Source organism: Equus caballus, chromosome 24 (assembly GCF_041296265.1).
Source record: "Equus caballus isolate H_3958 breed thoroughbred chromosome 24, TB-T2T, whole genome shotgun sequence".
Lineage (NCBI taxonomy): Eukaryota > Metazoa > Chordata > Mammalia > Perissodactyla > Equidae > Equus > Equus caballus.
This window is the reverse complement of record NC_091707.1, coordinates 48905425-48926230: the sequence shown is the minus strand read 5'-3', so window position 1 is coordinate 48926230 and position 20806 is coordinate 48905425. Positions and strand designations below refer to the sequence as shown.

Here is a 20806-nt window from a genome sequence, read left to right as displayed (position 1 = left end):
TTGTAGTACTACACAGACCTCTGGTTTATCTAAACAATAATTTTTTTTCAAGATGAAAAGAGGCTTGATTAGTACTCCTCCATCAGACATGCTTCCTACAACAGAAGGTGGAAAGTCAAATGCCTGGTTACGGCAAAAAAATGCTGGAATCTATGTTCGTCCTCGACTGTTCTCTCCCTACGTGGAGGAAGCAAAGGTAATGAAAACCAGTTTTAAGACACTAGACTACCGTATTACAGCCTATAGGCACAGGGACACTTGTTGTAGGATCATTTAAATATCTGGAAATAGCCTAAATGTCCAGTAATTGGGAAAGTGAAAGTCAATTCTAGGTTTCTGAAATGTTTTATTATCAAGCGTGTTTTTGTAACTTAGGTCATGTTAAGTTGCATTTTACATTTTTCTCTTCTTAGTTGCCTTGCAAATTGTTAACTTGGAAAAAAATTTTTACTGAAGTGGTTGTCAGTATTTTGTGATCTTCAGAGTGGGGAAAATGTTTGGAAAGAAGATTGCACACATTTGTCTTCCTTCATAAACTAAGGACCGGACATGGTTTCTTGTAATACATTTCTGTAATGGCTGAAATTGTGTTAAAATTGGAAATTGTGTTTAGTTTTAGAATAAATGCTCAAACTAAGAAAAAATTTCAGGCCTATTAAGTAAAACGTTGGCATTATGTAAATTATAACATAAAGAACTCTCCAAGAAAATATGGCAATGTGAAAATGAAAGACTGTAATTTTTTATTAGATGTATTCAGCCATAAGAACTTTGGGGTGGGCTTTTGAAGAACTGACAGTCTTTGAAAGTCAGAAATATGAAAGAACAGACAAAACAGTGTGTTGGGTGTGGAATTAAGTTACCTTACAATTTTTCTCACTTTTATTGTCAGAGTTCCTATTTTAAGATATGTGAAAGGATTTATGAGAAGTTTATTTTATTAACTAAGTTGCTAATCTATCTCTTATTGAGTAGTTGACTCCAAATAGTTCTCAAACATAGGAAAAAAGAAGATTGAGTCTGGTGATAAAAGGTCCGTAAAAAACTTGGACCTACCCTCCCTCCTGCGCTGTCTCACAGCGGGACAGTGGCAAGCTGGTCAGGTCGTCCTCCTGGACTTCCCTGTTTCTCAGAGGGCTATGCCTTTGCTTAAGTAGATAATTGCCACAGTAAACGTGGAAAACGTTATACATTTTATCATTTGGCCATTCGGTAGAGATAGATTGTTGAAATAGATTGCTCTGAAACTAATTTAACAATTGGGTTTGTTTATAGATCTGTTGAATTTAATATCAATCTATAATATTTTGTATTTTGAGCATTTCTTGTTGGATCTGATATTTAGCCCATGTGTACATTATTTTTTTATAGTGACTTTATGTATAATTTACTTCTGATTAATTTTATATCCCTCTTTCAAATTTTAAATACTTCAATTAAAAGCAAACTTTTCAGAAGATGATTATTTCTTTTCAAAGATGCTCCAAAAGGTTTCTTTAAAAATTAAAGAGGTAGGGGTACTTTCTCCTTTCACCACTGATTTTAAGCTTCATACACTGGAAACAATAATTCCCTTTTTATATGATGAAGGTAATAATCTTTCTCCAAATGTGATTTAACAGAGATGAAGGATTGACTACTTGTATTAATACTGAAATGTTATTTCAGTCAGTGCTAGACGAGATGATGGTGGAACAAACAGATCTTGTGCGTTTGCGAATGGTTAGAATGTCCAATGTGCCAGACACGCTTTACATGGTCAATAATGCTGTGCCACAGTGCTGTCACGTGATCAGCCACCAGCAGATCAGCAGTAACCAGTCAAGCCCTCCTTCAGTCGTAGCCAATGAAATTCCAGGTAAGGCAGTAGCCTTGTGTCAAGCATTTATATTTAAAGGAATAGTCTGATCATTTTTTGTAACCCCTTTATATAAGCTAATTCTTTCCATGTTCCAATACCCATTATGCATTGTTCGCATTAAAGAATAAGTACTTATAAGCTAAGTTTTTTGTTTTGTGTTTTGTTTTACAGTAACAAATATATGCAGTTTTTTATTTTACCCCAGCATTTCTCAACCTTGTCCCACTTGACAGTTAGGGCTGGATCATCCTTTGTCATGGGGCTGTCCTGTGCATTGTAGGGTGTGCAGCTTCCGTGACCTGTACTCACTAGATGCCAGTAGCACATGCACACACAGTCAGACCCACACACCCCTACCTCTTTGTGACAACCTTTTGGAAACATTTGTATATTTCTAGACATTGCCAGATGTGTCCTGCAGGGCAAAGTTGCCTCTTGTTGAGAACCACTGGTTTAGAGGAATTCAGATTTTTTATCACCATAGGGTATTTCTCACATTATCAGACCCTTTGGGAAAAGTATTGTAAACTACTATCTTTGAGTCTAGACATGTCCCCCAAAACGTGATCACTATTGGTTTCTTGGAGATCCGGTTTCCCAAGATCTGCTCTGTGAATTGTACTGTAGTGCAGGCTCATGTCTTATGACTTTGAGTAAACCGGCCACAGATAGTGGTAGAGCTGTCACGTCCAAAAACTTCTGAGCGTCGGTTAATGTTGACTTTAACCAAAGGGCTCTATTCTCAGTTTCTTCGGTAAGAAAATCCATAGCGATCTGGGGTTCCGAAATTTGTAGCTCTTTTTTTCCGCTGTAGAAATCTCAGGTATTATTTTAATTATTATGTAGTGGCTGAAATACATGTGACTTGGGAGATAAAATGCAATGTTCTTTTTTGTATTGAAGTATGGTTGACACATTATATTAGTTTCAGGTGTACATCATAGTGATTCAACATTTATATACATTACGAAATGATCACCGTGGCAAGACTAGTAACCATCTGTGAAATTTATAGCTCTTGCCAATTACCATTGCAAGATTCAAAAAATCAGCAAACTGACTGGAAATGGTGCCAATATGTTCTGCTTATAAATGTCTGTTTCAATTAAGGATAAATATAAGACAATGACAGAACTTTTAATTGAACACATGCATTTTATTCTGAGACAATGTCTGATTGTTTGTTGCCTTATCAGATTTGGCCACTACATGTTTATTTAAAGTATACATTAAACAACAGTATGAAGAGAAATATCTCTGTAGCTGATTTGTGCAGATGTTGAAGCTTTGGCAATTAGCACGAGATCTGTCAGCTTGTGTTAATACAATTGAATAGCAACATAATTTAATCTTAGAACTGAATCTCAAAAGCCTAAAGATATTCACAATTAACTATGCTCAGAAAAATAAGACTTGTCTGTCTGTTGTTTATTGAGACATGGCCCTGTGCTATGTCCTGATTCTTCCTCCCTTGCCCACCACACTCTAACAAGAGGCTGAGAGCTTATTGGAGATGACTCGTGGGCTCATATCATGGCTCTGCCACTTTATTTGTGTGACTTTGGGCGAGATATTTACTTCCCTGAGCATTAATTTCCTTGTCTGAGAAATGGGGATATTATCTTCTTTGTAGGGTTGTTGTGAAGATTTAAGGAAGCACCATGAGTAATGTGCTCAGGAGTTTGCCTGGCGCAAAGTAAGCACTCAGTAAATGGTTGCTACCCTTTCCCCAAAATAATAATCAAGGACTGCTCTGGTCAGTTTGTCTCACAGATATTTCTAGACTTCACCCGGTCTTCCCCAGCCCTCAGCTACAGCCTTAGTCAGGTGCCTAACCTGAGTTCCTGCCACTAACCTTACTCCCATTCTGGCCTTTACACCGGGGCTTGGCAGACTTTTTCTGTGAAGGCCAGATGGTAAACATTTTAGGCTTTGTGGGGTAGGCCGTCTCTGTCGCAACAGCTCAGCTCTGCCATTGTGGGCCGAAAGCAGCCATAGACAATACCTCAACAAATGGGTGTGGCTGTGTGCCAGTGGAACTTTATTTACAGGTACAAGTGACGGGCTTGATTTAGCCCAAAGGCCATATTTTCCAGCCCCTGCTCTGCACTACTCTAAGTATGCCTGCTACCTCACAGCTCTGATGCTATCGTTCCCTTGCACGAGTGACAGCCTGTTGTACACAGGTGCAGTTTAAACTCCTCATCATGACCTACAGAGTCATTCATGATCTGCCCTACCCGTCCTTCCAGCCTTCTCTCTTTATACTTTTCCTGCTTATACCTTTGAAACCTGGGTTCTTCTAGCTGTGCCAACTACTGGTGCCATGCGGTCCCTTATTTGCATGTTTTACACGTGCCTGGTCCTTCTGCTCAGAAACTGGCCTTCGCTCCAGTTTCTTTACCTGCCTGCTTCTCTCATTCAAGACTCCACCTGGGTCACTTTGTCTAGGAAACCTTTCCTGCCGGCCTCCAGTCTGGGTTGGGGGCCCCTTCCTGCAGACCCCTTCAGCCTCCTTTGCATATTTCTCTCTGGGACTGTGTATGGCCTGCACTGTACTGACTTATGTAGTTTCCTTCACTGAAACCAGAGCTCTTTGAGGACAGGGACCACATCCTTTGATCTGTGCACCCTAATACCTGAGTCCACTCCCTGGTGCATAGTCAGGACTCAAAAAATTATTTGAATAAAAGAATGGATGTTTTAAAAGACTTATGAAATATGCTGAGATTCAGAAGAAGATATATGCAAGTAAAATTTTATTTAGGCTATGAACTAATAATACAGCCCAGGAGCTGTTTGTTATTATCAAGAACCTTTTGGGCACAGTGAAATTTTAAAACATTAAAAAGTAATTAGAAGTATATAAATTACTGTGTGCCAGGAAATTAAAATACTATCAGCAAATTTATAAGAAGATTCTGATGCAAAACACAGGCTTTTTCCCTTGTGCTCGTGGGATGGCCTTTGGCGTAACTCAGCTGTTTTGCCCACAGACTGCTTTTCTCGTTGCAGTTCCCCGTCTCCTCATCATGAAGGCCATGGTCAGACGTCTGCAGGAGCTGCGGCACACCGAGCAGGTGCAGAGAGCCTACGCGCTCAACTGCGGGGAAGGCGCCACGGTCAGCTATGAAATTCAGATTCGCGTGCTGAGAGAGTTCGGTCTGGCAGATGCTGCTGCAGAGCTCTTGCAGGTGGGAAGCAGCATTCCACTGTTTAAAGTGGGGCGCCTCGATCATTATTCAGCAGTGCTTTAGACCCCCCCAGGAGCCCTCATAGTCTGCCTCTTTGTCTTCCCACACTGCCTCTAGTGTCTTGGATGAGCTGAAAGCCCCCCTGGTGAGAGGCAGTCTGGTAGAGTAGATGGAGCACAGGCTCTGCAGGGAGAACTGGGTTTATGTCCTGGCTCTGCTGCTTACCAGTTAGTTAACTTGGACCAGTTACTTAACCACTCTGAGCATTAGTTTCCTTACCTGTAAAATGGATTGTGGTGAAGAGGAGAGGTGCTCTCTGTAAGCAGCTATGTCTCTCTGCATAATAAGCATATAAATGGGGACTGCTGAAAGCTCTTGGTGTGTGTGCCCAACAGGTGAAAGAGGAAGCAGACGATTGTGACCCTCCCCTGCCCTCTCCCTGATGTCGTCACCCCACTGCCATACTTACAGCTCTTCCAGGTCCCCCTCTTTTTCTTCTCTCTCCCTCACATTATGAGAAATTTTCTGCCTGATGGGTTAAACTCTGTAAGCATGAGAATGAAGGAATGGGTGCTTTTTTTTTTAAACTAGCAGGAAAAAAAAACCTCATTTCTAATAATTGTTAGGTACTAAAGCGGTGACACTGGTTTTGCAATGAAGATAGAATGTGTAAAGTAGCCTGCTCCCAGCCACTAATTCAGAGCCTAAAATACAATTCAAGTCCCTCTGGCTGAGTGACTGAACTGTTTTCTCACCACTGACTCCAAACCCTGAGTCTTCAAAGGGGAGCGTGCTGTGGTGTTCTTAGGCGAGGCAGCAGGCCATTTGTAGGTTCTTGACTTTCATTTTTTGCTGTGGTTTCCCCCCTAAAGTAGGTAGTCTTATTTTCTATTCTTTTCTGTTCTCTTTGTCATTCTAAATTGTATCTTAATTTGATATCTTAAGTTATATAAAAGTTTTATAATTTAAGTATTCCCATGTAATGTTTATCACAATATTAATCAGACTTGGTCATATGTAATAGGTAAGGAATTGTTCTGTAGTTTTTACCTCAGACTGAGAGTGTACAGCTCTTTTGTCAGCAAGTTCTAGGAGGATCCTCCCTTGTATGTCTTTTCTACCTTTGGTGTCTTGTGTTTATTTTATTTTCTTAGCAAAGACATAGTTGGATTAGGTTTTATTTCCTGGTTTTGTGTTATCACATAATCTTGCCAGAGATTACTGACCTGCTTGCTGGAATATCCAGTTAAGCAGCTCTCCTTGACAGCTGGGTCTTAGGCTGCAGAGGCCACCCTCGATCCTTTTGTACTATTATTAAGGTAATTTTTCCTTGGGCTTCTGGCCTAGAAGAATATGCTTGCCTTTTACTCTTGCTGACCGTGGTTTTCTTAGGTACTCACTTAACTCTCTCAGCCAGTAAATTTCCATCTAGGAAATCTGCTAATAAATGTTCTAACTTTTTTTTTTTTAATCTTTCTTAGAATCCTCACAAGTTCTTTCCTGATGAACGTTTTGGGGATGAAAGTCCGCTCTTGACAATGAGACAGTCTGGGAGATGTCGAGTTAACAGTACCCCCGCTGCAGAAACCATGTTTACAGATCTGGACTCTTTTGTGGCCTTCCATCCACCCTTGCCCCCTCCACCGCCTCCGTACCACCCCCCAGCTACCCCAATCCATAACCAACTCAAAGCAGGCTGGAAACAGAGACCTCCCAGTCAGCATCCTCCTTCACGTTCGTTTTCTTATCCCTGTAATCATTCCCTGTTTCACTCTAGAACAGCCCCTAAAGCTGGCCCCCCTCCAGTCTATCTGCCAGGTGTTAAAGCAGCAGCACCTGATTGTACCAACCCTGCAGCACTGGGGAGGCAGACGGTAGCTGCCGCCGCCGCCTCAGCAGCAGTAGCATCTGAGAAACAAGTGGTAAGTCAGTACTAGCATAACTTAACCTAAAATGAACATTTATGGAATATTAGAAGCAATTCCCCTGGCTCCAAGAGCCCTACTGGGACTCATCAGTGCCCAGAAGTGTTACTGACAAGCTGAAAGCATAGACTTGAGGGGTATGGCAAAGGGGGAGAGAAGGAGAGTGTAGGTGAATGAGAAAGGACAGGGAGAGAGACTGGAGGTGTCTGTGGTGGGTGTGGTCGAGTCCCCTCCTTATCCTCATGTTCATTTGCGGGTGTTCGGAAGGGCTGCGGTTACTGGGCGCTACAGTGGATATTACAAGCTTCTTAGTGTTCTATTCAAGCATGTGTCTAGAATCTGCCCCTGAATTCTCTTCTGTACACTCTACTGTTCTACGAAATGCTCCGAAGGGGCAGGAAGGGGAAGTTCCTTACAGCAAGTATACCGTCAGGAACAATGTGGCAAGAGACTCCCCATTCAGAAAATGAGCAGTCAGTCAGTCCTCGTGCTTGTCTCTGCCCATCAGAGCGCTCACTGACTGCCGATCGCAGGAGGTACTTTACTAGTTGCTAGTAAAATTAGGCAAGATTTCTTTACTTGATTTTGCACTGCATTAGAGGTTGAATTTGTTTTATATAATGCATTTGGGGGAAAAAAAGTGATTTTTAACTCTTCCTGCTCAGTCACACCACACTGCATCAGTAGCATTCAATATAGAGAAAAACAAAAGATGCATATATTAGTTCAGGGAATCTTCGTTAGAATACAACTTTTTGGAATCTATGGACTAGTGTACACCTTGGGTCAGATTGGGAACCTTACTCACCTACACCCTTCTCCCTGCTCTCCCTGCTGCCCCTCTAAACCCCCAAAAAGAAGGAGCAGCAAAGGTGGACAGTGTTTGATAAACCATTTCCCCGTCTTGTTGGCCTGGCTGTCAGTTCTCCAATTAAAAGAGTCCTACTACTTTACATCTTCAGTAAACTCTCTATAAAGGTGGTCAGTGTGTATGTTCGTTACAGTCTTGATTATAATAGGGAAACGCTGAAAAGAAGCTTAATGTCCAGCTGTGGGAGAATGGTTAAATAAGGCATGGCTCACCAATACCGTGGAATAGTACACAGTAATTTAAATAGTAATCTCAAAGAAGATTTAATGACAGAATTATGTATGCACTAAATTTTGTGAAAATTAATATATGTGCAAAGAAAAACAAAGAGAAATACCTCAAAATGCTAATAGTGGTTATCTCACAGTAGGTAAGGTTAAGGTGGGGGGTTTTTTGCCTTTATATAAAGTTTTCTGTATTTTTATCATTCTTAAAAATAAGCATGTATTACTTTTATAATGAGTAAACAAAATCAGTGAACATCATTTTTGCAAACAGGGAGTTGTGGGCCTTTTTCTTTTAACCCTCCGTGCTTTGTTTCTGTTTGCAGTGTACACAACCTGTGCTAAATGAGCTGATGCCAGATATCGCCATGGGTGTGTCCACACTATCACTCAAGGACAGGAGGCTTCCAGAACTTGCTGTGGACACAGAATTAAGCCAGTCAGTTTCTGAAGTAGGACCAGGGCCTCCCCAGCATCTATCGTGTATTCCACAGAGGCATACACACACATCTCGAAAGAAACACACACTAGAGCAAAAAACAGATGCTCGAGAAAATCAGCGGGAATATCCGGATTTCTATGACTTCTCGAACGCTGCTTGCAGACCTTGTACTCCTGCTCCTGGCAGACGCACCCCTTCCCCTTCGCAAGGTGGATATTTTGGTCCCGATTTGTATAGCCACAGTAAGGCTTCACCAAGTGGCTTAAAGTCAGCCTACCTGCCTAGCCAGACCTCTCCTAAAAAGCAGGAAGAAGCCAGGAGAGAACATCCACTTTCCCCTGATGCGCGTCTGCACAGACAAAAGAACGAGCCGATACACCTCGATGTGGTTGAGCAACCTCCCCAGCGGTCAGACTTTCCCTTGGCAGCCCCAGAAAACACCGGCGGTGGTCCGGCCCCTGTGAGGGGACGCACAGCAGCAGAGACCGACCTGACCTCTGGGCTGACCCCTAGCAGGCCTTCCCATTCTGCGTGTGGCTCTGACGCTCCGCAAGAGAGGCCCAGTGGAAGACTGGCAGACGGCGAGCCCCTGGGCCACGGAGCTCAGCGGGGTACTGATTTGGAAAGGGAAGACTCAGTGAGCAGAGGAAGGAGGTCACCCAGCAAGCCAGACTTCCTCTACAAAAAGTCCGCCCTCTGAGCGCAGCCTCCACGTCGTCTGTGCCTGAGCTGTGAAACACCCCCTTGACGATGCAACCCGACAACTTAGAGGCCAGCTCGTTGATGCCAGCTGAGAACTCAGTTTCACATTATTTTATCCTAGTTTTTGTATATACATGTTTATTAGACATGGCATGCTGAGAGGGTTATTTTGAATGCTGCATCTGTCTATTTTGTGTTTGAAAAATTGTGTGGGGAAGCATTTTTAAGAGCAAGCAAGCTGGCACTTTTTTTTCCTCTTTAAAATGATGGAATTTTTTTTGCACTTGTACATTTATTTTATCTGTATTGATTTTATATCAGTATGTTAAACTTGATTGCCACATTTAAAGGACTGTATTTTCATACTTTTTTGCATTTTACCTTTCATCTACCAATTTCCACGTGCATTGGAATGCACACTAAGATGTATTTTCTTATGAAATAGCTCTGTGTTTATTTTTTAATTATAGAAATTCCAAAGAACAGAACATCAAAACGCTCCTCTCTTTTCAGTAATTGTTTTAGTTCAGAGATCTTCCTGCTCAATCTCCATACATCTAATGTCATTCTTTTTTAATAAGTCTTGGGAGCTAGTCTTCATTCCTCCAGCAGGAGTCTGGCCAGGATCCTGAAGTTTTCTGGTTCGGTAAAGAACAAGAAGGAGAAAAGCCTTTTGTGCCCAGGCAAAAGCTAGTGCTTTATTCACAGAGTGGACACTGTCAGGATCGTGTGAATTCTGGTAGTGTGGATTGGGGTGCCACCCAACGAGGTTCTAAAGAGATGGGATTTCTTGGGGTCAGGAAGCAGTGGAAATAGCGAAGTGACTTAAAGGTGGCACCACGCGGTTTCTGGTTCTGCACTTCGACTCTCCAGCTGCGATGGGGCAATGACTGCTTGCTGCCTTCAGTTGTCTTGCTCTCTGTGGGAAAAAAACAAAAAACAAAAGGGCTTCAGTCTTATGGATGTCATTTGGTGTTTGTAAGCATTAGTTTTCTTTTAAATGTTTTTCAAAGTGTGTCTGAACCTTGGTGTCCTATAAAAAGTTGTTGTATAATGCATAATGCTTTGTCACCAAAAAAGAAAACAAAACTTTTTTTTTCATTGAAACACTACATGTCCTACTTGAACTCCAGTGGGGACGCTGGTTTGGGATTTTACTGAACCACTGAGCACACGGGGTCTTTGAAGACCCTCTCCCTTGGAAGGGCAGTGTGTGAGCTAAGGACTGTTTTTTTCTTACTCTCCAATGTAAATATATTAGTATTTGAGTTTTTAAATCACTTCAACATTATTCGAGTATTCACTTTGTATTTTTACAAACACATACACACGCAGCCGTAGCACTTAGAAGAAAAGAGACGTCCTGGCCGCTCCCTCCCGTGAAGGCTGTTTGGGAGCCTCTTTTCTATGTATGTGTATATATATATATATATATATATATATATATATATATATATATAAAAAACTATGAATCACTCACACTCACTCGGAAACTATGCAGGGCTAGGGAGCCTTTACAAGCTACCATTTAAATGAATTACATGCACTTTTAAGTAAATAGGTTTCTATTGGGTGTTAACAACTCTGATTTCTCCTGAAACTGTAGTTTCTCTTACAGTCTTTTCCCACTTTACCCTGTGGATATACACTCAGGAATAATCTGACATTTTAAAAAACCCTAACAGTAGATAGTCTCAAAATGGGAACCATGTCAGTGTCTCTGTGCACACCGGCAGACCGCTACCACTCGTTCGCTGCCTGACTAGTTAGCTGCTGCTGGTGCACTCGTGTTGGTGACGTCGCATCCTGGCTCCAGGGCCCCCAGAGTTCACGCTCGTCTACTGTAAGGGCCGCTACGCAGCGCCTTTGAGGCTCCTTTTTTTAAAGATAGAAAAACATAGGACTCTCTTCTCATTTTTAGGAGGTTTGACTCTTTATAATAGATGATGGTGTCTTTTGAAGCCAATCTCAGTCTGTCTCTCTTCAGAAACAAAAAATTGTTAATTCCACCATATGGTCTAATGTGTGTTTATATACGTTATTGACATGAATTATTTTGATACTGTTTTAAATTTCTATTCTGGGCTGGTACTGCAAATAAGAATGAGTAGAGCTAATTTGGGTGGAGAAAAAAACTTTCTCATCTCTGACCTGTTTTTCTTTTTTTAAAACATTAGACGAGCTATTGTTGCCACACATTGATTTTTCTGAAAATTTATTAAATATTCTTTCATATTCCCAAAATATAATTCTAAAAATAAGTGGCCACGGTTCATAGTTTTGTTTAATTTGTGAACTTTGCTTTTAACCATTTAGCAGCTTACCTGGCTAAACTGTGTGTGTAGAGAGAAACTTGCTTTAGTCTGTGGGATCGTGGGCTGATGTGACGTGCAGAAGGTACACGGATGGGGTTTGTGTGTGTTAGGGTAGGTGTCGGTGGACTTTCAATGTAGCTTGTGAAGTATGGTTGATAGGGTAGATTGAATAGCTATGTGCCTCTGGCTTTTGAACCCATCTATTCAATCTTTTTTAATGCTTACTAAGCATTAAAATCTTGTAATGCTGTACTAAGGTAAATGTGAAGTCTGAGTAAGATTGCTCTCAGAAAAAAACATGTATAATAGAAACTTAGGCCACAGGACCTGCCATTTTATTCAGTGTAGAAATTTTACGAGAACCAAATCTCAAAATACCAGATCTCCTCTTGAGGCCACGGACAATCAGGCCGTCAGACAATCGCCACCTTTGGTGCCCGCCGTGTTGAGGTTAGAGAACTACCATTTAGATCATGGAGCGATCCACGTGTATCCAAGATGCTGTTGATCTTTTTCTCATATTTTTGTTTTAGGTTTGTGATTTTGATGAATAATTTAAGTTCTGACTTCTAAGGGAAAAAAAATAGCATGAAAAGCAAAAATTATTCCTGAAAAGTAGTTGTTTGAATTTTCTATGTTCCATACCCTTTCTCCACTCACCCGGTTAGCTTTCTCTAGGCACGTGCCCTGGACCTCAGCTCTCCTGACATTTCAGTAACCAGTTAGGTTTTAAGGATTTTGAATAAGTTCTTTATATTTGAATCTTTTTCTGGAACTCTCTATGAAACCTTACCTAATTCTTGATTTTGCTTCCTCAAAAACTTTTTTTGTTATGATTGCCGTCTTTTATTGGGTTTTCTGTTGACTTCTTCATGTCCTAGCAGTGAGCACTACTTGTCCATCTGAATTAAGGCGATGATGCCCGGAGTGACGGGGACAGCGCATGCGGCAGCACCCGTGCGGCTCCATGCTGACCCCACGCATCAGTCTCCAGAGGGGAAGGGCTGACATTTCCCATGACTGTTTGGCAAAATGTGTGTTTTCATAACGTTTAATCCACCTTTTAGGGGAGAGTATGTTTTATGAAACACTTGTAAGATACTTGTTTTGCAGTTCTAAGGCATTTCTGTCTTTATCTTAGGACTGAACTCAAAGGGAAATGTTTGACTTGTTAATTATTTGGTTGACTTTCAACTCTGTGCGGACAGTTGCTGCTAGAGCAGCAGTGATGGGTGCTATTCCCGGTTCTGCAGTGCTTTACTTCGTCTCCTAAGTAATTTGCTTTCAAACCTCGTTGCAGATCACCTTACTAGAAGAATTACTGTCACATGCTAGAAGATACTTTAGTATTTTCCATGAACACTGTTGTACGAACAATGGTTTATAAAATGTTAAGTTGTCTTTTTGTCCTATAGATTGCAATAGCTGTTGTGTAATTGTATTGGCAAGTCTTTTTGATTTTATTTTTCCTCTAGAAAACCGTCAGACCATGTGTCAGTCTTCCGTATTCTGAATATTATAATGCTGTGGCCGTTTCTCTGGAAAGATTACTTGCAAGTGTGTGTCTTGAAAATAACCTCTTGTGTTTGTGTGTTTATGTGGATTCTGAGAGGTGGGATAAGCTCTGGAAGCTTCGTCGGGTACCTGCACGTGACTGTCGCTGGGTTCCGTGGGCAGGTGGTGTGGAACCCTGCTCGTAGGTGGGGCAGCTGAGAGGGAGAGATTCCTGAGCTCCATTGCTGTTCGTGCACCACGTCTGTGCTTCAGACGGGTGGTGCCCTCCACACTGCATTTCTTGTGGTTGTGCTGTTACTGGTATAAAGTCAAGTGCCTTCAATGCTAAAGGCTCAGAAATTTTTCTTAAACTGATTTCATGTCCTATGCAAGTGTTTTCTACAACCTGCATAACCAGTACTTTGTAAAACTTGTTTACGCTTCAATTGTACATAGTGTTTTTTAAAGAAATATATAGTATTTTTATTTAGGTACCTCCAAACTTGAATTCGTCTGTGTGAAGCATTGTAAAACGATACATTTCTCTTTTGAGTATCATTACAGTTGTACAAAGGTTTTCACTGGTTCTATTTTTCTACTGTTACTGATGAGCATGTAACACTGACTATCCTACATATAGTTGGCATTTCGAATAAATGGCTTGTCTAGAACCTGCTGAGTTGGATGCCGTCTGTTTTAGCAGGGCAGCACGCAGCCCTCCGTTCCGGCACCCCTTAGGGTACGGCTGGGAGGTTTCCTCGGAGAGCTGCCCTCTGTTTCTAGGATTTCAGTTATTCAGAGGCTTTTGTTTATTATTATGGATTTCTTGGAAATACTATGTTTTCATCTGAATCAAGTTTATTATTTTCTGTTATTTCATTGGGGCATTTCTGAGAGATCTCATTTTAAAAACGTGAGCAAAAAGTGTGCCCAGGGGTCTCCAGAGGAGGTTCAGCGTTCCACCCACATGGACGCAGCACCTGGAGTGTGCCGAGTGCCGGGCAGTCAGCGAGGCCCCAGGCCTCCAGGCGTTGGAGACCAATCTGAAGGGGAAATGGAATCATGCTCTGGAGTGTAGTTCTCTGAAAAAACATGCAAAATAGAAAGTTTTCTAATTTCCACTTTTTTAATGTTATAAAATAGCTATTACTTAAAATGTTTATTTTGACCATCTCACTATTAAGTTGCATCCTAGCTTTTCACCCTTTGTGCCTCACTGAGGCAATTCTCTCTTTATATTTTGTAACTGTTTTAGGTTGGACTGTGGAGTATCAAGATAAAATCTATGGGTTTTGTGGGTGAGCTGCTTGAAAATTTAAGAGAGAAAATTGAGTGGGTCAACTTTCACTTCTGTCCTGTGGATTGCTGCCAGAAAAGTGAGCTCCGGCCCCGCAGGCCTCTCCTCTCCTCAGTGCATTAAGGAATATTTCTCCAGTCCACTCTTCCCAGAGTCTCGGAGAATGAAGGCAGACCAAGCAGACAGCCTGTGCTCAGAGACTGTGCACTCGGGCTGGAAGTGACGTTTGTCCTAAAAACAATCAGAAGTAGGAGGTTCTGGGCCCGCCCCGGGGCCAAGTGGTTAAGTTTACGCACTCCGCTTTGGCGGCCCAGGGTTTTGCTGGTTTGGATCCTGGGTGCAGACATGGCACCGCTCATCAGGCCGTGCTGAGGCGGTGTCCCACACGGCACAACCAGAGACGCTTACAACTAGAGTATGCAACTATGTACTGGGGGGGCTTTGGGGAGAAGAAGAGGGGAAAAAAAGAAAAGATTGGCAACAGATGTTAGCTCAGATGCCAATCTTAAAAAAAAAAAAAGTAAGAGGTTGTTAGCTGTAGGAGGTTATCGTGGCTGAGGGGAAGGCGGGCTTGACGTGGCCGAGAATGAATGGGAGAAGACATATGCTGGATTCAGTGCTAAGCACTTGCTCTTTTTTTCTTTAATCAATGAATTAGGTACTGTTTCCTTTAATCCTCTGAATTACATGCTATTATTAGTGCCATTTTACAAATGAAGAAACCAAAGTGCAGAGATACCAATCACTTGTCCAAGGTCACACAGTAAGTTGGCAGAGCCTGAGCTCAAACCTAGGCACTGTGGCTCCAGAGCTCAAGTTCTCAACCACGGAGTTGTACTGCCACCAGGAAGTAGGGTGCCCAGGCAGGGGATCGTCATGTGCAGGGGCTGGAGGGAGGCACAAGTGTGGCATTCGCTTGTTCGGCAAACACACCCAATAAGTAAGCAACTTCTACCTGCCAGACACGGCTGCGTCCTGAGCTGACGGTCATGAACAAGACGGTCACAGTCCTGCCAATAACAATTCTAGGGTCTCAAGGGAGAAAAGACATTGGCTAATGACAGAGGTAAGCTTAGGGGTCTCACGGGTCCTGGGATTGGGAAGATCGTCCGTGTGGAAGTGACCTTCAGTGCAGGTGAAGGAGAGTCAGGAGCACAGGGCAGGGAGGAGGGGATTCCAGGGAGAGGGAGAGCCTGAGGCAAGGAGGGCTGCCCACGGGGAAGTGAGCTGCTTCGTGGGGGAGAGGCGGGTGGCCCATCTTGCCAGCCCTCCCAGGACGGGCTAAGAATTTTCAAGTTGATCCAAACAGCAACAGGAAGCTGCCCAGGGTTTGTGAGCAGGGGCACAATGTAATCAGCTTTGCGTGCTCCACGTCACCAGACGGAGGAGGAGCAGGAGTGGGTGGGGAAAGCAGGCAGGGGAGAAGCCAACAGAGAACAGATGACGATTCTGAATGCAATGAGGGTGTGCTGTCTGCAGGACTTGGTGATGGGGTGTGAGGAGGAGACCGGAAGGAGTCAGATCTGGGGGAAAGACCATGAGTTCAGTGTTGGTCGTGTGCACTTGGCAATTCAGTTTCAGCTGGGAGCTCGGACGAAAGGGTCCAAGCCGGAGGCGCCAGATGGGAGTTGTCCACAAATGTGGGTGGTACTGAAATCCTTGGGAGTAAATGGGGTGACTTAGGGGAAAGTTTAAAGACGAGAAGAGGGCCCAGGAATGCACTTCGAGGAGCTCCAACCTCCACAGGTGGCTAGGGGGGGTTGCTGGCCAGGGGGAGCCTACCACCTAGGAAAAAGCCAGCAGCGTGGTGCTCAGGAGGCCTGGCCGCCGCTCTGTGAAAAGGAGGGAGCATGATCTTCAGAATATATGAAGTGAGAGAAGTAAAATACAACACAGTGCCTATGTGTGCCCCCATTTGTGGAAAGACAAGAAAAAGGAGATATAAACGTGCGTAGATAAAAATGTCTGCAAGGACCTATGAGAATGTTTACAGGACTGCCTCTGGGAAGGGGCGTTGTAACTGGGTGGGAGGAACTTTATTGTTTGTACTGGTTGAATTTTTTAATTTCGTGCATGTATTACTTTTCCAAGTTAATTAAAGGGAAGAGATTAAGGATCAATTACCTCTCTCCCCAGAAGTTAACTCAGTGGCTGCTGCTCAGAGATTGTGGAAGATGAGACCCCAAAGATGCTTTGGGCAGGCACCATGGAGAAGGTGAGTGAGGTTGGCAAGGGTAGTTGGGGGGATGGGGAGAGAAGCCAGGTGGGGTAGGTGGGCTGAGAAAGGAGCCACGTGTAGACACATTTTTGAGTAGCTGCCTGGTGAGGAACGCAGAGAGAATGGCAGCTGAAGGAGTTGTGGGGTGTAGGGGTGACCATAAGACGTCCACTAAAGCTGGTGATGTCATCATTACAAGCCAACCCCCACTTCATCTTCTCGAACCTGTCATGGGAGTCAGGGACGCGCTCAGGTGCACCCTGGCTGGGGCTTCTCCCCTACCAGAGGAGAAATGGTAAAAGGCCAGCTCAGCATAACGTGTTCTTAAAAGACTCAGTGCCTAATCACAGCTGCTTGCGAGGACTCAGAATCCTTCAGCAGTAGCTGGTAGTTCACTGTAGAATCGTCTAGGCTACACCTGTGAAGGTCCCCAGTCCAGAGTTCCAGAACCTGCCATCCCCTGCTTAGCACCAAAGCAGATTAACTGAGACGTGACCTAAAAGGTGTTTGCTCACCCAGTGCAGACGGACAAGAGTGTGCCAGGTCCTGGAAGTGACCTCAGGGTCCACAGGTACCCCCGCCCCTGGCCTGCCACGTTTGCCCTTCTCGCCCGGGTTTGAGGGGTGCTCCCTTTGACAGAGAGGATGGAAGTGAGTTGCATGGTTCTGCCCTCCATCCCCCGCTAACCTTGCCCTAACTGTCCCTGGCCCACGTGCAGCTTTACACGACCTTGATAAGGACATTGGGTTTTTCATGGGCCTCCCCTCAGTCTTCCCCTCAACGAGCCCCTGACATGTCCCTCCGTCTGCACGCCTCCTGCCCTTTGATCGGGTCTCTGAAACCCCTGGGGCTAGCCATTCCATGTAGCCAGGTGCCTCTCCCCAGATGCCAGCCCTGAGCCTCTGCCTCAGCATTGGGGTTACCAGGTCCTCCTCTGAGGTCCCCCAGTGCTGTGAGCCCCACTGCTTTGCAGGGCCTCAGGTTTGGGGGCCAGCGTCGTTTGTCGCTAAACTTTGAGGCATCTGCACCTACAAAGTCTGGTGTCCAGGCATGCTTGTGACCACTGCTGGATGTGGGCGAGCCTGGGAGAGAGGGAGGAAGCCGAGGCCGGACACCCAAGGCTCCGGGACTCATGTTCCGGAGGAGGACTTGCTGAGTGAGGCCGTCGCCAGGGCGCGAACGAGGGCAGATCCGGCCCTGTGGGCCTGGCGCAAAGCCCCCAACCCTCAGGGTCCTCGGCCTTAAACAGGGTGACAGTGGTTCACTTACTGAGCTCTGATTGTGGCCTTGAATCCCCGAGTCACCCTGAGACAGTCTTTGTATTCCATTCTCAGGTGAAGAATCCCCTCCTCAAGGCCTGCCCTGCAGGGCTGCTGTGAGGGTCGGGGGTGCCTGCTGCCTGTGCACTCTCCTCCTGAAATCCCTCTGCCTCAAGCTTATCTAGCTACATAAATATCCTCCATTTCTGGAATCTTCCATCAGATGTACCAAATACCTTCCCACCCTCTGTGACTGAACTAAAAGCATTTGTTCTTCCCATTGCTCCACGTTCCATAGATCCACGCAAATGCCTGAGGGTTCTCTGGTTAGTCCAGGCGTAGATGACCCCTGAGAGCCGAGTGTCCCCACGCCCCATCATCCCCCGGGGGCTGCCGGGACAGTGCTCCTTGCAGCTTTGTGGTCAGCTGAGGCCCTGTACTTGCTGTGCCCACTCTCTTGAGTTGTCTGCACAGCCCTCTGGGTTCCTCCCATGGTGCAGCCCCTCTGGATTCCCATGGAAGTCCCCTGACCCCAGCCCGGTTCCCCACCCTCCCAAATACACCCCCGCCCCTGCTGCCCCCACCTTCCCTCCTCCTCCTCTTCCACCTCTTGCTTTAGCTGAGTCCCAGCTCTCCTCCCACCCGCAGCCCTCTCCCAAGAACGGGCTCCTTCTCGCTCTCTCCATGGACTGAGGTTCAGGACGGGCGGCGCACGGCGGTCTCCGTCTATAACACCCCTAGCAGCTCTCCAGCTCCTGCCATCTGGCTGTCCCACTCTCACCCTCGTGACTGTCACTCCTGGTCACTCCTTTCATACCCTGAAGGCCTTGGCTCAGCCTCGCTATTGTCCACTCCATTCCAAGGCCAACCATCATCCTGGGCAGCAGCCAGGCCCACCTCCAGCTATCTGCTCTTCCATTTCTGCCACCCACTCCACGACACACAGTTTCCCTTGTCCCCAGAAGGGCTCCACCTTGGAAATTTGCACCTCATTTCCTGTTCTCAGGCCACCATCTCTCCCTGTCCAGGTCCTCCCAGATGCCCCTCCTGTGTCTTCCTCTCAAACTCTGGCCTCTGACCTCCTTACTCCTCTCTCCAAGACAGCCCAGCCTCCACAGGTGTCAGCCTCCTCACCCTGCTCACCTTTGAACTCATCCTCCTGGCCAAACTCAACCCATAACGATGGACGTGTCCATCTCCTGGGCCTGGAACCAGCTTTGGGGGACAGCTGAAGACAGTTGCCCAGCCACAGGCCCCATAGTCCCCAGTCAGCTCAGAGGCCTTGTGCTCCCAGCCACTTTCCAGCCTTCCCACGTCTGCCTGGTGCCACCCTCCGCTCCCTCCTCACTCCACCTCACGGACAAAACAGACACCTTCAGATGGGCACTCCCTCAATTTTGGCCCTCAGACCAGCACCCTCACCCCTTCGGCTTCCAGTAGAAGGAGGCTTGGCCGTCCCCTGTCCCCCTTTGCTTGGAGTCTACCCCATCCCGTCTCCTAACAGCTCTTACTTGATCCAGGATGCTCTCACCTATGGCTGCCTTCTCTCTCTCTGTCACTTCACTCACACACATACAGTCACCCAAGTGTGTCTCTGATCTTTAACCCACAACCCACTAGACCCACTTCCTGCGGCTCCACTCTCCCCTCTTTCCTCCATGAATTGCTTCCAACAGTCCCTTCTGGCAGTCTGCGCCTGCTCCCCACCACTCCTGCCGCTGCCTCTGGCCGCCACCCACCACACACAGGACCTGCTGTCGCCAGGGTCGCCGACCACCTTCCCACTCAGCCACTAAACTGAGTGGGCCCTGCCTGCAGGGGCACCGCCCGCCCTCGCTTTCCTCCACGCGGAGGACCGTGTCCCGGAGCACAGCCGCCTCCCCTCCTCTCGCTCCTCTGACTGTCGGCCCGCGAGGCTCTGTGCCCTCCCCCCCCCCCCGCCTTCCCCTTGGGCCCAGCTGCCCAAAGACGGCAGAAGCAGGAGTGGCCGACGGGGAAGCCGAGCCGTGGGGGCCCTGCTTGTTTGTCCTGCAGGCTGGGTGCCTGCCAGTGGGTGAGTCTGCCGGCTCCCGAGCTCAGCGTCAGGAGCCCGTGACACCGCAGAGAGAGCCACGTCACCCAAATCAGCTTTATGGGAATAAAGGGGGAGGTGGGGGCAGTCTGGCCTCTTACCTCGGTCTCGCTTCTCACTTGGTTTAGAATTTGTCTAAATCACAACAGGCGCTTTTCGTCTTACGTGACTTGGCAGCACGGACACCATGACAGCCCCAACTTCTGTGCCGGCTCCTGGTCTCCTCCCACCTCTCGGCTGCCTCTTTTGCGGCTCGTCCTTTCACTGTTGGAGGTCCCTGGCCTCTTTTCTCCTCACTCTTCACCTCCCTCCCTGTGGGAGAAGGGTGCATCCATTCCCATGGCTACAATGACCAAGGGTGCTGATAATCCCCAATCTATCCCCGGCCTTGAGCCCTGGACCTCAGACCCACCAACAACACCTCCTCCCCGAGGCCCAGCAAGTATTGTACCTCCACGCAACCCAGCACCTCCCCTTGCTCCCAAACCTACCCTGTGCCACCACAGAACCCTGTGTCCCTCCCCAAGCTCTTGGATCCCAAAGCCCCAGCTGGCAACTGGGAGGCAGCGGTCCCAGAGCCCGCAGTCTCGTACCCAAGTCACTAGCAGACACTGTGGGCTTCCTCGGACGCCGTGCAGTTGGAAGGACCTTACGTGCCTGTGCCTTACACACCACGAGCTCCAGGAAGTCAGCAGCCTCCCCATCGCTCACAGTGGGGCCTTGGGCAGCGGCCTCCAGCCCCCAGCAAGCTTCCTTCTGGGACCAGGGCTTCCATCATGTTGACAAGCACTTGCCCCCTTCTCTTCCAGGAGTCCCTTCCCCTTCTCCCCCAGGGAGACTCGCCTGTGTTTGTAGAACACGCAGGGCTGTCAGTGAGAACTACACACAGGATGCAGGGTCAAAGGTAATGGAAACATGACCTCCTAGGTCCTG

The 20806-nt window shown here is 46.1% G+C and overlaps 1 protein-coding gene and 2 long non-coding RNA genes across 6 annotated transcripts in view; 2 read left to right on the top strand and 1 right to left on the bottom strand.

Annotated features, from left to right (window-relative positions):
- The window catches only part of BTBD7 (BTB domain containing 7), an 88694-nt gene extending 78374 nt beyond the window's left edge, over window positions 1-10320 (top strand). For 2 of the 4 annotated variants that reach the window (XM_023628309.2, XM_001497651.7), the window contains exons 7-11: window positions 53-196; window positions 1669-1858; window positions 4877-5055; window positions 6537-6977; window positions 8402-10320. In XM_023628309.2, coding sequence (XP_023484077.1) covers window positions 53-196; window positions 1669-1858; window positions 4877-5055; window positions 6537-6977; window positions 8402-9217 — 1770 coding nt within the window. In that variant the 3' untranslated portion in view covers window positions 9218-10320. Of the gene's footprint in view, window positions 1-52; window positions 197-1668; window positions 1859-4876; window positions 5056-6536; window positions 6978-8401 lie in introns of those variants that run through there. The other 2 variants (XR_011432119.1, XR_011432120.1) reach the window with 1 other exon arrangement.
- LOC138920630 (uncharacterized) lies at window positions 9914-20112 on the bottom strand. Its single transcript, XR_011432121.1, has 2 exons — window positions 19975-20112; window positions 9914-10138 (listed from the first exon to the last, which is right to left on the bottom strand). It is a non-coding gene; the product is annotated as an uncharacterized lncRNA (long non-coding RNA).
- LOC138920631 (uncharacterized) lies at window positions 15825-18011 on the top strand. The gene is made up of 3 exons (XR_011432122.1): window positions 15825-15965; window positions 16462-16540; window positions 17878-18011. It is a non-coding gene; the product is annotated as an uncharacterized lncRNA (long non-coding RNA).
- Window positions 20113-20806: the final 694 nt, after the last annotated feature.